The 16471-nt window shown below is 35.3% G+C and overlaps 1 protein-coding gene across 4 annotated transcripts in view; it reads left to right on the plus strand.

The window, feature by feature from the left end:
- GABRA2 (gamma-aminobutyric acid (GABA) A receptor, alpha 2) overlaps positions 1-16471 on the plus strand; it is a 155507-nt gene continuing 139036 nt past the window's right edge. For 3 of the 4 annotated variants that reach the window (XM_011927342.1, XM_011927344.1, XM_011927343.1), the window contains exons 1-3: positions 1-298; positions 1379-1459; positions 3917-4032. In XM_011927342.1, coding sequence (XP_011782732.1) covers positions 1389-1459; positions 3917-4032 — 187 coding nt within the window. In that variant the 5' untranslated portion in view covers positions 1-298; positions 1379-1388. Of the gene's footprint in view, positions 299-1378; positions 1460-3218; positions 3388-3916; positions 4033-16471 lie in introns of those variants that run through there. The other variant, XM_011927345.1, reaches the window with a different exon arrangement.

Consider the following 16471-nt stretch of genomic DNA (forward strand, 5'->3'; position numbering starts at 1 on the left):
TGTCATCGTTTTCCCCCTCCTCCTCTTCCTCCTCCTCCTCTTCCTCCTCCTCCGCCCATACCGCCACTACGAACGCCTTTGCCTCCTTCTACACATCGCGCCGCCGCCGCCGCTCCTAGCGCTCCTCTCCGGCTTCTACCAGCCCATCGCTCCACTCTCGCTTGGCTGCTGCAGTCTCAGTCTCTCTCTCTCTCTCTCTCTCTCTCTCTCTCTCTCTCTCTCTCTCTCTCTCAAGTTTCCTATCTCGTCAAGATCAGGGCAAAAGGAAGAAAACACCGAATTCTGCTTGCCGTTTCAGGTAGGGTCGCACACGTTGGTCCTAATAGAGACCCTTTCCTGTTTGTCTTTGCCTCGCGTGCATGCCTCATCTCCCCCACCCCACTTTCAGAGGCTCCCTGGAAACGGAGGAGGATCAATTCCCGGACCTCCCTCCTCCCCAGCGCACTTAAAAAATAATTTCGATACTTATCACCAGAAGCATATTTGCAACTACAATAAAATACAGGACACCTGCCCGGCAGCACGTTAGCCTGGCTCTTTTATAGTCTTCAACTTTGCACACTGTGATTACCGCTGCCTGCCTGGCTGGTGGTTTGCTGCCGGAGCCTGACGCTCCTTCTCTTATTGTGATCGTTGGCTCCGGAGCAGCTGTCAAACGCGTCGTTTCGCAGCACTTGATCCGAACCTGGCTGCCTCCAAGACTTGGTCTTGGGCAACCGTGGGTGGGCAAGGAGGGATATTATTTTATTTTATTTTGTTAAGGGGAGTGAAGAAACGAAAACATGAGGATTGCAGTTCACTGTAATGAAAAGAATAATTGCAAAAGTGGGCTGCCTGCCCCTAGCTTTTCCCGCTGTGATTGCGGAGGTGGTCTTGGTTGAGGGGGTGGTGGCGTGAAGTACCCATCTCTCCTCTTCTTTCCTCCCCTCCCCTCCAACCCATTCCCTTTCCAGCTGCTATGTCAGTTTAAAGTCCAGGGTGTTATTATTACATGTGTGCGCAAAACAGTGTTTGCTGACGATGAGGTTCGGGGACATTCCTGGCAGAGAGACGTCTGATTACTTGGTCATCTTGCTGTGAAAGAAAGAAAGAAAGAAAAAGAAAGAAAGAAAGAAAGAAAGAAAGAAAGAAAGAAAGAAAGAAAGAAAGAAAGAAAGAAAGAAAGGAAGAAAGAAAGAGAGAGAAAGGAAAAGGGTGGGGGGTGGGGGTCGATAAAAAAGAAATCTCAATCATCAAGTCCCACACACTGTCCAGGAAGTAATCTCCGTAGCTTTAACACGAATCCCTAACTAAAAGGATATTCTTTGGGGTTACTTGGATAGTGGAACTGAAGGCAATTTTAAGTATATTTTGTTTTTCCTTTCATGGCTTTGTAAAGAGCGGCGGTGATGAAGACAAAATTGAACATTTACAACATGCAGTTGCTGCTTTTTGTTTTCTTGGTGTGGGACCCTGCCAGGTGAGATATTTATTGTATTTGACTATTTTAATTCAGGGTAAAGATGTGTTTCTTATATGCCATTAATGCTTTTGAAAATCAAGAGTGTTTTAAAGAATTATTTCTCAGAAAGGGGGTGTATGGGGAGAGTGAACTATGAAGTAGTAGATTATAAAAACTTCACTGCTTCTCGTTCTTAGTGATAAGATCCAAAAGCAAACAGAAGCATTTTCCATGCAGAACATTCACAGAAGAAAAGAAAATCCTTTCAATGCCATATTCCTACAAGGAATTGAAGTAATTAAGTATAGGCACTTATAATATAACACCAGGATTCCGTAAGGAAGCCAAGTTTTCCTTCAAGCTGGCAGAAAAGTACCAGCTAAGTGATTTGAGTGTTAACTATTTTTTTGTTTTCATTTTTCTTTTCTATTTTTTAATGGTATGGCTCCTTTAGTCACCATAGAAAACCCAAATGATGTGTGAGTCTTAAACCTCTAGGTGGAGGTAGAATGCAACTTCACAATCACAAACAATAAAACAAAAGCTAGATTTATTAATCATCAACTTTTTGCATTATTAAGATTTTTTTGTCAGATGCTTACAATCAGGAGTACTGATTTAAAATATGTAATGATTTTCTTTTGCCTATACTATAAAAACATGAAATTAATTTTTATTGCTTTCAGTAACTTCATTTTATTTGTAGTCTTTCCTGATTTTCATCATCAATGGGCATCTCTTCTTTAATGCCTTTAGGATATGATTCTCAAAATACCAGAATACCTAAGATACAAGTTTTATAAGAATGTTCTTGTAACTATTTATTTTTAAAAAAACTAGTAAGTCTTTATTATACCTTTATTTATCTTTTAACTTTTTATTTTATTGTCCGAGTAATGGCAAAGTATGAAAACATTTCTTAGAATTGAGATGCCATCTATGTCGTAAAGCCTTGTATTTATTTGGAAAATATCTACTAATTTAATCACTGCATAGTGATTTGAGAAAGAAAATACAAAATGTGATTAAAAACACTTTCAAGCGAAAATCTCTATGTGGAACTTTATGAAAATCTTACCTATTGGTTTTAAAATTAGCTTAAGTAGGCAATACAGAAACTTTTGAAGCTAGAGGGTATAAAGTGATACGCTTATTTAATTTGTAGATGTTTATCTTCATTTCAATATTTTAATATTTTCACTCTCTTAAGACAACATTTGTTTGAGGTTGGTTACCAGTTTTTGATGTATTGTGACTACTTACAGCTACTAGCTCTGTTATTATTTAAATTCAAATGGACACTTTTGATAATATTTTATACAATGCACCTTGATCAGAATGTAATTACATATTACGTTTATTTTAAAAGAGTCGACAATCCATGATCAATTAATAATCACTGAAAATCTCAGTGTTTAACCATATTTCTCTCAACTAGTTTTCTGTTCTATATTTGACCAGTAATGCTTATGCCAGTCTTGTATTCTATTATATAAATGATTCCTTTTTGGGGCCAGTAATTTAAATATCTGATTCATTCTGAGGCAAAAAAAGACAATGAAAATGGACATTCTGTTTTATACATTTAGTTGCTTCGGCAACAAATTGCTGCATGTCATAGAATCAGGGTTTGGCTTTATGATGGAGAAATAATGGAGAAAATCACAATTTCTAAAGCTTTTCTGGTGATATTTTGAGACCATTTGCTCTTTCTACAAATTTATCAACAAAACAAAATAACTAGGCATTTTAATTTTTACAATATTGCTCTTCTCAGAGACCAATCAGGAAGAACTAGGCTCTAAGGATCTCTGCAGCTGTGTATGTGTTGCTGATGCTTTCAGAGCCCACCTCCACCTCCTGGCTACATAGAGCCTGGCACATAGCCAGTGGAGTTTCCCTGATGTCTATATTGCACTTGGCCATTGGGTGGAGGTATACCCAAAGTAAGGAAAAAATCCTGATTTAAAAGAGAAAAAGACATACAAAAAAGAAAGACTCTTATGAGAGAGATAGAAAATATATTTACCTTCAAAAAGCAATTTATTTTCCAATTAATATTGAAAACAGTTATTTCACGAGTCTGATTACTGGAATTTTCTAACTGTAGAATAGCAATGCTAATAGTGTTTGCATGTGTTAATCTACAATCATAATATATCCCAGGAGATGGATTTAGAAAGAAAATGAATAGTCCACATAAATGTTAAAGGGGTAAGAATCTCAAATAATGTTAACATCAAACTTCTGATAATCTACCATTTAGAATCTATTTCAATTTCATGTTTACCTTGTTTGCAGACATACCAGTATTTATAGAAGTTAACAAAAAAAAAAGGAGGAAAACGGGTAGTACTAATAGCCCAAGGAGTGTTAAAATTTAAATTAAGGAAGACAAGCAGGTTGGCATTTACAAAACACACGTGTATATATATATATATATATATATATAAGCTTTTAAAATTATCTGTTTAGGTTGGTGCTGGCTAACATCCAAGAAGATGAGGCTAAAAATAACATTACCATCTTTACAAGAATTCTTGACAGACTTCTGGATGGTTACGATAATCGGCTTAGACCAGGACTGGGAGGTAAAAATAGTTTTCCTTTTTTCAAACTCTCATAAAATAATGCCTTTAAAAGTTAAGGGTAATATTCCTATTTTAATACATTTTATATATGAATGCATCACTGTGTATATAAAATTATAGAAAATAGAAAGTAAGATATATGAAAAAACATTATCTGTGATTCCTTTTATACATACATAATGTGTTTAACATATCTTTCATAGAATGACTAAAGTTATATGGAGCCCAGACTTTCTGCATGAATAGTTTTTAAATTAACTTATTTTAAATGGCTAACTTTCTTACACTTAGAGTATGTTAAAATCTAGCATTATTGAGCAGATATATATATGAAAGTATATTTCATATGTAAAGAAAGTATATTTACTTTCTTTGACCATATTTTCATATCAGCTCAGATACACAGAAATAAGGAACATAAAAAATATAAGAATATAGTGGTTGTATTTTAACAAATACACTTTTTAGCATTCTATGATGATGCTTCTTTACACTTGCATGTGATATTTCTAAAATATGCACAAGTTTGTTGTTCTTGAAACTTTCAAAGACATTTCAGATATATATTAGATATAAGTCTAAATTTTTAGATTGTGGCACAGTTTGATTTCAAATTTAAGCATTAATTTTTTATTCAGAAAAATGTATTTTTACTCAAAAAGGGAAAGAAAATTTGGCTTGGGTAATATGCTAAATTTTAATGATCATATTTATCACTTGTTGGTTTCATAATCATTAAGATGTTTGGTTTCACAGTTAATTCAAAATTAAGACAAATTGGTTGAACAGTTGATAGTAATTGAAGATTTATATAGTTAATCTGGTTATTGCAAGTTTTGGTGACTTTGCAATCCTTAGTTGCTGGAAAAGATTTGTGTATATATATATATTTGTCAACTGTATGGTTTGGATTGTCCATGGGTAAGGAAAAAGTTGGAAGAGGCCAAACTGGTTCAATAATATGCCATTTAATTTCTATTAGTTTTTTTACTTGAATCCCTGAGTGATATCTTACATTTTAAAAGAGAAATCCCAGAGAGGAATAATGTTCACAGACATGACACATTGTATCCTGAAGGAAGGATTCAGTTGCTTAATATATGCTTAGTTTCTAGTAGGAAAAATAAAAAGGAAAAGAATATCTGATTAGTAATTAACATGCCTAATAAACATGAATATAAGGATTACTATCCATGTTAACATATGTGACAATGAACTATTGACCAAACTTGTATAAGAGAAGTAAGCCTAGTAAGTAAGAAGTAAGGCTCTCATAATTCACAATCGTGGTTTAAGAGGTAGTTTGCACTACGGCAGATTTTTTTCCGAAGGCATAGATTGTATTATTTTAAAATAAATCATCTGCTGTCAAATTTTAAAATATCCAAGTTAGCCTGTAGCCTTTGTCTCTTTGAATTTTTAAGAAGAGTATTTATCCTCTGGGTATATGGTTGGGTAGTAGAAACTACCTGTTTGAGGACTTAGGTATTGCCACTGATCTCCTTATATTTCTTTTGTAAAATCTTGCATCCTTTTTATTTCCAATGCTTGCATTCAAATAGAGATTTACGTTACCTTGTTAGTTGGGTTAATACAATACACTAAGTGGCTTTTTTTGAGTTATTCTCTTCCTTCCTCAATCCTCTGATATTGAACATATGCTAATATCTCACAGTCAGGTCAGTCTTCTTTTAGCTTTATACTCCTTTTCATATGTCACTGTCTTCTCTTGATCGAGTGCCAATGGTGGCTCCCCATTTCCTTTGGTAGATGGTGGTGAGGGATAATGGAAGGAACATATTCCTTGGAGGAAGACAGGTCTAGACTGGAATTCTGCTCCATTCATACACAGAACTGTGCCTTGGCCATATCACCTCTGTTTCTGTGGCTGTGATATAGTTACCTTTAGAGTTGTTGAGTTGATTATGTAAACAAAAAGTGTACACAAAGCATGTGCTACATATTGGCAGTTCAATGATATCAATTCTTTCTCTCCTCCCTTAGATTGCTAATTTAACAAGGATTTCCGCAGCCTACTTCTCTGGTTTCATTTACCACTTTACCCCACCTCCCATTCTTCCTGCCCTTCAAACACATCTATTTATTTTCTCTTGATAATTCATTCTCATCTATTCCCTTGGCTTTTAGTCATATGATCTCCTCTGACTGGAATCATTTTTTCCTCATCCCCTCTGCTGATCTAAACCCTACCTTTCCTACGAAAATCATCTTAACACCAGTCCTTTTTAGTAAAGATCTTTCTTAACTGGATTGAAGCACCCAGATTAAATTTCTCTTAGTTTTTTTTAACCAGTCATTGGCACTATGTCTACTGATACATATTATGTGCTATCATGTATGATATATTACCATTTTATATTTCTCTTGTTACCTTATTAAGATTCGAAGCTCATTGAATCAAGATATTGTAAAATAAATCCTCTTTTCTCAGCAGCTAAATGTTGATTTGCATATGGTGGTCATAAAATAAATGTTGATGCTTGATTAACTTTTCTGTGACCAGCTCATTGTCTGGAAAATGGGACTACCTACATATCTGGCTGACCTTTTAGTTAGGAATGTTGAGGTTGTAAGTTGAGTATCGCTCTGCAGAAGAGCAGTGTGACTTAATGAAGAGAACCTTGCTTTAGACTGGAGATTTAGCAAAATCCTGGCTCTGGGGCTAAGCAGTTGTATGACCTTTCAATCCTAGCCTCTCTGGATCTATATTTGTCATCTGTGAAACAGGATTTCTAATGACATTCTTAAATTTTTTATGAATTTTAAATATGACATATGCAATGAATTTAGCATAGAGACTGGCATTTAGTGGACAGTTAATAAATGATAATAACTAAAAGACTTTGAAGAACTTTCTAAATGTACTGTTGCAAGTTTAAATTATTATCATGATTACTTCTGCATCCAACATTTTCAGTCTGAATGCACACGTGTCATTTCAAATAGAAAGCTCAGGGAAATTACCTGTATCATTATTTCCCAGAAATGAATAATAAGGGAAAAATGGGCTCAATTCGATTTTAATGTATCAAACTGAACTTCTCTATTGATCGATAATCTAGTTAATTAATCTCAGTTACTATTTTCTTTCCTTTATAACTATGACATAAATGACTACATAGAAAAGAGGAACCAGTTTTGAACTATGAGTTAGAAAAAATGTTCTTTTCACCTGGCTCTATCATTACCAGCTCTTATTCTAGACATTTTGAGCCTGGATATTTTCTTTGGGAAAATGGGAATAATAGAATTTTATTCTAAGAGGAGGACAGTCCATTGTGATTCATTTATATGACAAAAATTATATAATGATTGAGTAAAATATCTTAAAGTATTTAATGATTAATAATAGATCCCTTTAAAATTTTAAGTCAGATCATGCCCCTTAACAGCTCAGATCCTTGCAATGGTGTCCTATTCATTCAGAATAAAAGCTGAATTTCTTTAGGTGGCCTGCAAGGCCTTGCAAAGTTTTTCTCCCCATTCTTTCTTTAACCTCACTTCACACAACTCTCTTGCTAACATTGCTTCAGTCACATTGGCTTCCTTCCTGCTCTTTGAACACACTGGGATACTCTGTGGAGCCTTTTCTTTGGTTGTCTTCTCTTCCCTGGTGTATCCACTGGTCTCATCTTCTCAACAAGGTCAACACTGACCAATCTAATGAAACTCCAACCTGTCTACCCATCAGCAATCCTGATCCTCTTTGCCTAATTCCATTTTTTGTTTGTGCTTCTTTAGCACTATATATACACAAATACATATATATATATATAATTTATTTATTGCCATTATATTAATTGCATGTTTTTATCTCTTTTGCTAGAATATATGCTGTATGAGGTCAGGGATTTTTTGCTTGTTTAGTAGCTTGATTCACTGATATATCTATCCTAAGCATCTGGAACCGTGCCTGGCACATAGTGAGCACTCAACAAGATATCTCTTGAATGACTTTCCATTTTATTAGTTGATTTCATTTTTGTTTTTAATGTGCCGCCATGAAAATGATCAACTATAGAGTTTACTTCATCCTTAAAATCAGTGGAATGATTATTTAATTACTACACCAACCTCTCACTATTAACACCAACATATTTTAAGTTGATTTCTTGGTGAATTGGGATAATTATTATACCAATTACTCAAACTCCTGACTTACAGTACCTGTGATTCTGCCACAAACTAACTGTGTGATTTTGAGTGATTCATTTTTCCTATCTATGACTTAATTTACTCACCTGTGAAGTGGGAGGAGGAGTTCCACTTACTCTATTTATATCTCACAGGGGTAATATATGGCTCAAGAACATTGAAATTCTTAAGAAAGTGCAATGTGACATAAAATTGATAGGTATTAGTATTTTTAGGTATAGCAGAGGAGAATTCTTCAAGGAGAATATTATGTTAGAAAGCAATATTATTTGAAAAACACGTCAAGAAAATATTGGTAGATATGTGTTTGGTAGCCTCACTTCATTGTGGGCCTGAAAACTTGACCTGGCATTGCCTCAAAATCTTATCTAACAAGAACGTAGATGCAGATTAGCCAGAACTAATAACTGTATCAAGTCTTCTCTTTGTCTTCAATTTAGTCATTAGAACTAACAAGTTGGAGTACCTCCCATGGATTTTTATATTTCAGAGGAGGCTTTCACACTGTTAAATGAATAAAAGGAGCAACATTTGTTTTTTGGGGTCAATTTTATAAGGTCACTGGAAAACTGAATGCGAAGACAGGCCTCATATATTTATGAAAGCTGACATCCACATGCTCAAGAGTAACAACTATTAGCTATGACAAGCGTTGGAATCTAAATTATAGATTCAGCCTGGAAAATCTAGATGGAGTACCATGCTTAACTGCACATTGAAAAGCTGTTTTGAGGAGGTTGGCTAGTTAGAACCACCCTCCCCCAACCTGGTACTTTTGTTTTATACTCTGAAACCTTGAAGATGCTTTATGCTTAAAAACCATGAAAAACGTGAGGTCTGAACACAGCCTTAGTGTCTGATGGTCAGTTTTCAACTTCACTCTTGGATATTTATCCTCAGGCTGTGGAGAGATATATGATAAAATATTTCCGTTGATGTTATTACTCGTCAAATTTATAAAAAATGAAATAGAAACTATTGAGTGGGAAAAAGTTAATACTGAAAAATCTGATCTCTCCCAGAACCTAAGAGGAATTCTGACCTCAAAAGAGCATTGTATTACTTCATAAGGTAATGGTTAAGATCAGTGCCTGCTTTTGAATTCTGTTCCTATTGTATATACCTATATAACTTTCAGCACATTGCTTAACCTCTCCTTGATTTGGTTTCTTTATTTGTAAAATTACAAAGCTCATTGGTTTTTTGAGGGCTTATTTTACTTTTTACATCTAATCCCTTTGGACAGTGGCTGGCAAACAGAGTAAGAACTCAATACATGTAGAAATTATTATCGTTATTGTTGGTTCTACTACCACTTCTACTAGAAATGAAATAGAATATATCAACCCATGTCACATTTAATTTATAAAAGCTTTGACTTCCGAAACACGATAAACTTGGAGCACACAGGATCCAGCTTTAAAGAAAGAAGTTATTTGTGTGTTTCTTATGCATTCATTCTTATTGTGGGCACATCTTTGTACATGAACAAAATCCCTGAAAACAAAACCAATGAAAAAGATAATGTATTTATCTTTCATGATTACTATCATGACATATAACAATTTGGCATCATCAATTCAAGATAATGAATTTGCCTATAGAAGCAAAGGTGTATTTACAGAATAAAACCTCATCATATGATATAAATGATGATTTTAGGGACACATTATAAAATTGAAAGCATAGTCACCACCCTAACCTGGGATGTACCAGACACTGCAACAGCAAAACCTCTGAGTCTTGAAACTTTAGAGTATATATCCTAATGCTTGATCACATCATACTTATCTTTATGATTATGGGGGTGGAGACATCAAGAGGGAGAGAACATGCCGAAAGTGTTTTGAGATCTCAGTATATAAAACTGAGGAGGCGAGGGGAAGATAGGGAAAGGTAGGTTGCAAGATGGTTGGAAATAAGAGATCGAGCTGAGCTGTTAAGTAGTTCTAGTCTCAGATGAAGGCAGAGTAAACTCCAGATGTTAAAGCTTCTGCTTCTTTGAAAAACTGTGATGTTTGGCATTCTCCTCAATCAAGCAGCTGCAGTCAAGGCTGATGCTCCTTCAGAAGCATGAGGCAGCTGAGAATCTAGTCTCCCTGCCTTTCAGACTCAGATTTCTGGGGTCTCCTAAAGTTCACTGAGTAGGATAACCTTCAGAATAAGCCTTCTGCATAAGAAGATTTCAGAGCCCTTTCATGCTCCGCACGAGAGCCACCCACTAGACTGCATAAAGGTCACAGGGAACACTGCTTTTTATTATTTCATGAGTGAGAAAATGAATAAATTGGGATGATTTCACACAAGTGTGTAAACAGCTTTTGATAAAAGTGTAAATGACTGATATCAAGTCGTTTGTCATTTCCTATTTATTTAAATTTACTTTGTGGGAGGCATGAAACCTGTAATGGCTGCCTGAAGTGGGATGCCATTGGGGAGGCTGGAGACTTGTGGACACAGCTTTCAAAGTCAGTTTCTTGAATTGTGTCTGGGGGCTATCCCACTTCTCTCCATATGGCATGAAAATAGCATGCTGATGGACTTTAACACAGTACATGCTAGGTTAAACTAGAAACATATTAATGTTAGTTACAGCTTTTTGTGATGCTTTTTAATATTTTGAGGCATGACTAACAAGCATCTTAGTGTTTCTGCACACCCTCACTAACACTGTGTGTTGCTTGCCCATTCTTTGTTGCAGAATGGGACTAACATAGACTTCTTAGGAAGTAATTACGGTGAGGTAGTTTTGCACAATTTTGTCTCAGTTGGTTGTTTTAACCAGATATATAGCATGTGATTGTTTTATAGGAAAGACAGACTGAATATGTGAGAGCACTGGATGCTTTATATTGGATAGTAGCACTTTCTCTCCATACAGCAAGTGTCAGGCAAAGTTTAAGGTGATGTCAGTAAAGTGCATGGCCCAGAGAATATTACCTATTTTTTTTGAGACAGAATCTTGCTATGTTGCCCAGGCTGGAATACCATGGACTCAGTCTTAGCCCACTGTGGCCTCCACCTCCCAGGTTCAAGTGATCCTCCTGCCTCAGTCCCCTGAGTAGCTAGGACCGCAGGTGTGTGCCACCACACCCAGCTAATTTTTAAATTTTTTGTAGACACAGGGTCTCACTATGTCTGGTCTTGAACTCTTGGCTTCAAGTGATCCTCCCACTTTGGCCTCCCAAAGTGCTGGGATAATAGGCATGACCCATTGTGCCTGGCCACTACCCGTGTTTTAATGAACCAACATTAGGGCTTTGTTTTCATCTGAAAACATTTTTGGTTAATAGCAGTTGGTTTTTTCAACCATCACTGTTGTGAAGGTGTTGTCCTCAGTCATAATTTTGAGGGATGCTTATTTTGGCTGTTTCAGGCACAAGCATGCCTCACTCACTGTATTTTTTGCCTATAGCACTTCAGCTCAGATGCAGTCAAAGTTTTTCTTTTTCTCCCCCTTAATACACAGTGGATAAATTGGACCATAAGCATGACTGATCCATTTGTTTTAGTGTTCTGTTTTGATTGCTACAGATAAATCACCTTGTAGAAATCTATATTGGTAGTGAAGATAGTGAAATGAACAGATTGGCCAGTAAACATTTCATTACTTCTCAATGCGTTAACACAGAAAGAGTCAAATTAAATTATTCTAGTATTTTGTTCCTTAAAATGTGTATTGAAAGTGTGTGATATACCAGCCATTCTACTCTGCAGGATATAAAGACATACAAGGTGTGGTGTTGGTCTTCCTGGAAATGAAGTCTCTTGGGGGAGATGAGGCATATACGCTGTCATTCTCAAAATAGCTTGAAACCACACAACACATGGTCCATTATAAGAATATTCTACTGAAGTTTAGAGAAGTAGGAAATGATTTTTGCTTGTACCATTTAACTGGAGTTAGCCAAGTTTTGTAGCTGTAAGTATAGCTCATTCATTCAACTGTTTCTTACTAAGGGCTTAGGATTTGCTGGGTACTATTTTAAATGCTAGAAATACTATCATGAACAAGACCCAGTCTGCATAAATTCATATCACATCATATTTTGGCTTGTTCTGGCTTTCATGTGTTCTAGGCACTGGTTTCTTCTTTCTCTTCTTAATTAAGAATTCTGTATAACCACTCTGTGTTTTCTTTATTGAACTTTAAGTATTCTGTAATAAAGAGAAGAGTGATTTCTGGTATATTTACTATGAGGCGGAGAATTATAATATCTATAGAAGAGAGTAAGACTCAGAGAGCACATTTTTCTATGTCTGTAGCAGGGATGTCGAGGGTGTTTAAGTGTGGCATTCTCAAAAGTACTAAGACAGTGTTAATTCCAATAGAAACTTCCGTATACTACTCAGTTATCTTCTTTAGAAAAACTTATTTGTTTTGAGCTACAGGTGAAAGAAAGAAAACTAGACATGAACAACAAAATGCAAAACTTATGAAGAGTTATGTAATGAGAATTATGTTTATTTCTTCTAAATTTTTAGTGTTGTTAACACAGAATTCTGGAATTTTTTGTTTTTCAGTTAAAATACCCTCAACCCATGAGGTACAGATCTTATCATTTACAAATAAGGTATTATAAAACTAAAATTAATGTTTAAATATTAAATGATTATATACAGAAGCTCATCAAATTAGGGATATCAACTTATCACCATATACAGATCCCTTCAAATTCTCCACTAGATTTTGCAGTTTGAGTAATTAGCATTAGTGGTAGTTTTGGTATCTTTGTGTTTTTTGTACTTAAAAAGGTACAATAGTACCTTTTTTAAGGTGTAATCTTAATTTGATATATGAGTTAAATCTATTTCACCTTCTCTATATTTCTTGTTGTTTATTTCAGTATTAAAACATGTTAAAAAGTAAAAATAGTTTCACATAATATTTTTTTAAATAGTATTCTGTGATTTAATAAATATTTTTATTAACATTCAGATTGTCACAAGCTTATTAGGGGAATGAATGTAAAATGTTTCAGGGATATGTGTGATGCCATTTTTTTGTATAAAAGCATATCGTTTTCTTAGAGAATGTGATTAATTAGGGTATTAATAATTTGATTTAAAACATCATACAAAGTAAGATGTTCCTTCTGATATATATAAATATGCATATAGTATCCATCAAAAAATATACTAAAATAAGGTCATAATATTTTTAAATGTTTGTTGGAGATGTAGCAAAGTCTAATAACTTGATGACTATTTCAGGAATATACTGAAATACATGAGTATTTCAATATAATGGGTAGTACGATTGGATTTTGTTTATGAGCAGAGGAGTAGAGTTACATCTCAAGGTTAAGAAAAGTTGAAGAGGGATAAAAATTATAAATGTCTCCAAGTAGTATTACAAAATACATTATTTAGGTTATGTTTTTTAATGGGACTTAACATATTTTAGTAAGTATTGCATAGGCATTTGGTTTCAATTAAGTTGGCAAAAGGATTGGATGCTTTTAGAATTAAAAACTTTCCAGGACAGAAGATAACTCCAGACTGGAACTGGAGGAGTTTAGAGGAGGAAGACAAATGTCACGGGAGACTTTTAGAAAGAGATGGAAGATTTCCTGTTTACTCTTAATTACTTGTGAAGATTTTAGATTTTGTAGCAAAAGATGCTGAGTTACTAGGATTTTTTGGTTGGAGAGTTCAAATTTTTTCAATTACATGCATTTTTAAGGGTCATTACAATAGAATTCCATAAGTTAGCAATCGTCAGAGAATCAGGGTAAACAGACGAAATTCATTGTTGTTACTGTGATTATATAGAGAAACTTCAAAATTTTCAAGAAAAAAATAGTGGGCTAAAATGCTACTTAGGTTTGCAAAGAAGATTAAAATTTGGATACCACAAGAGAGTACTTCCTAATTAAAAGAAAATGGAATTGCAAGGCTGGTGTTCAGGTCAGGTAGGGGGAATATGGGAGGATAGATTTAATTAGTTATCTAGGGCATGTAAGGGTAATCACTGAAGCAAAAAAATGGGAAACTGATGATTCGTGGTTAGTAGAATTGCAAAAGAATTGTCCAACACATATTCGAGTAAAAGAAACTTCAGAATCTTAAGAGACTAAATGGGGCAGGATTACATTGTAAAAATATTATAAAAGAATTAGAGTTAATGTAGAGTCACTTTTAAGGAAGCAGAGGATTTCTAAGACAACAGTAATTAAAACTGAGGATCCTTTTATCATTTTGAGTAGTTTTGGCTTAGTGGCAATTATAGAGTTGCAGGATCAGAGATAACTAACAAGAAAACCATATATAGAACCATGTTATTAGTAATAATTATATTAAAATACATCACCATTTAAAAAGATTAAATGTCATAAGTTGACTTCTTATTATTCAGGCACATACATCAGAATAACAGTTATCTGAACTCTTAAGGGAGAAAAGACAATGTAGTATTGAGGAGAATATTCATGCTGTAACAGATTCATTTCAACTTTCATACTTTCAAGCTTCCCTGATAATCTGTAGGGTTATAGGAGGTATTTTTGGCTGCTGCCAAATTGATGGCACAATTAATATCTTTAACAGGGAGAGTCATTTAGGATTTACATTATGATCTGTGAAATATAGAGGTGATGAAAAGTTCCATGGAATATAGTTGCTGACTCAGGATGAGGACATTTACATTCAGATGCTTATTACACAGATGTTGACTGCGTTTGCCATTCTTTTTTAGCTGCTACCGCACCCATTCTGGTCTTTGTCATTTTTGGTGACAGCTTCTAATACAATCATCTCAGCCTCAGATATCTGACTGCCACCAGTTCCAGGGGGCAGCTGCAATTTCTGACTGTGTTGCCACTGCATTGGAACAGCTGGGATGTTAAGCAAAATCTATCAACACAAGGAAATTGGGCAGGTGCACATTTAAGTGACTGGATCTGAAAGTTAGTGGGGTGAAAGCAGATGTCTCTTCATCAAATCCCTTCCCTTTAGGGAACAGTTTGTGGCCTCTTATATCTGTAATTTTCCCCACCGGCTTAGAGAGGGTGGTGTAACACTTTACATACTTCTGTCTGAAGACGTTGGAAAAGGATATAATAATCTCAAGTGACTTTTTATACTGCAAATTTAATGCCAATTGGAAACAGGAAACTTTGCTCTCTAGCATTGGAATAAAATTATCAAATATAGGTAAGAGAAGAATTATCATAGTAGCCTTCATCAGTTAGGGCTGTGTTTGCCTGAGTGTAATAGGAAATTCCACCTACAGTGACTTCAGTGGGGGTTAATTTTTCTCACGAACAAGAATTTTACAGATAAGTGGCTCCTAGCACTGAGTTCTTAAAAAAGGTGGCTTAAATAACATAGACTCTTTATTTTTTTCAGCACGTTTCTTAGTGTTTCCTTCTCTTTATACTTGTCTCCTCACGATCTCAAGATGACTGCTGCAGCTCCAACTATCCTATCTATGATTAAGGCTAGAATAAAAGGAAGAAATGGAATCATCTGTCCTTATGTCAGAAAAATAAGACTTCCAGGCACTTGCAGCTGATTTCTGCCTTTATCTTCATAGCTCTTTTCAGCTAGGAGGACATCTGGGGAAATTAGTGTCCTGCTTGGCATTGGGCACATTTCTGCCCTAAATAAAATTGGATTTATTAGAAAGGAGAAGGATGTATTTGATCAGGAACCTACTGGCAATGCCTGTCACATCTGCTAACACTCTAACAGAAAAGTTACATATTCTCTCTGTGCCTCCATTTCCCGCTTTGTAAAGTGTGCATATGAATAAACTGGTTGGTGATTATTAACATGCATATGTAGATTCAATACTTTTTTTTTTATTACACTTTAAGTTCTAGGGTACATGTGCATAACGTGCAGGTTTGTTACATATGTATACTTATGCCATGTTGGTATGCTGCACCCATCAACTCGTCAGCACCCATCAATTCGTCATTTATATCAGGTATAACTCCCAATGCAATCCCTCCCCACTCCCCTCTCCTCATGATAGGCCCCGATGTGTGATGTTCCCCTTCCCGAGACCAAGTGATGTCATTGTTCAGTTCCCACCTATGACTGAGAACATGCAGTGCTTGGTTTCCTGTTCTCGTGATAGTTTGCTAAGAATGATGGTTTCCAGCTGCATCCATGTCCCTACAAAGGACGCAAACTCATCCTTTTTTATGGCAGCATAATACTCCATGGTGTATATGTGCAACATTTTCTTAATCCAGTCTGTCACAGATGGACATTTGGGTTGATTCCAGGTCTTTGCTATTGTGAATAGTGCCGC

Source organism: Colobus angolensis, unplaced genomic scaffold (assembly GCF_000951035.1).
Source record: "Colobus angolensis palliatus isolate OR3802 unplaced genomic scaffold, Cang.pa_1.0 Scaffold71, whole genome shotgun sequence".
Classification (NCBI taxonomy): domain Eukaryota; kingdom Metazoa; phylum Chordata; class Mammalia; order Primates; family Cercopithecidae; genus Colobus; species Colobus angolensis.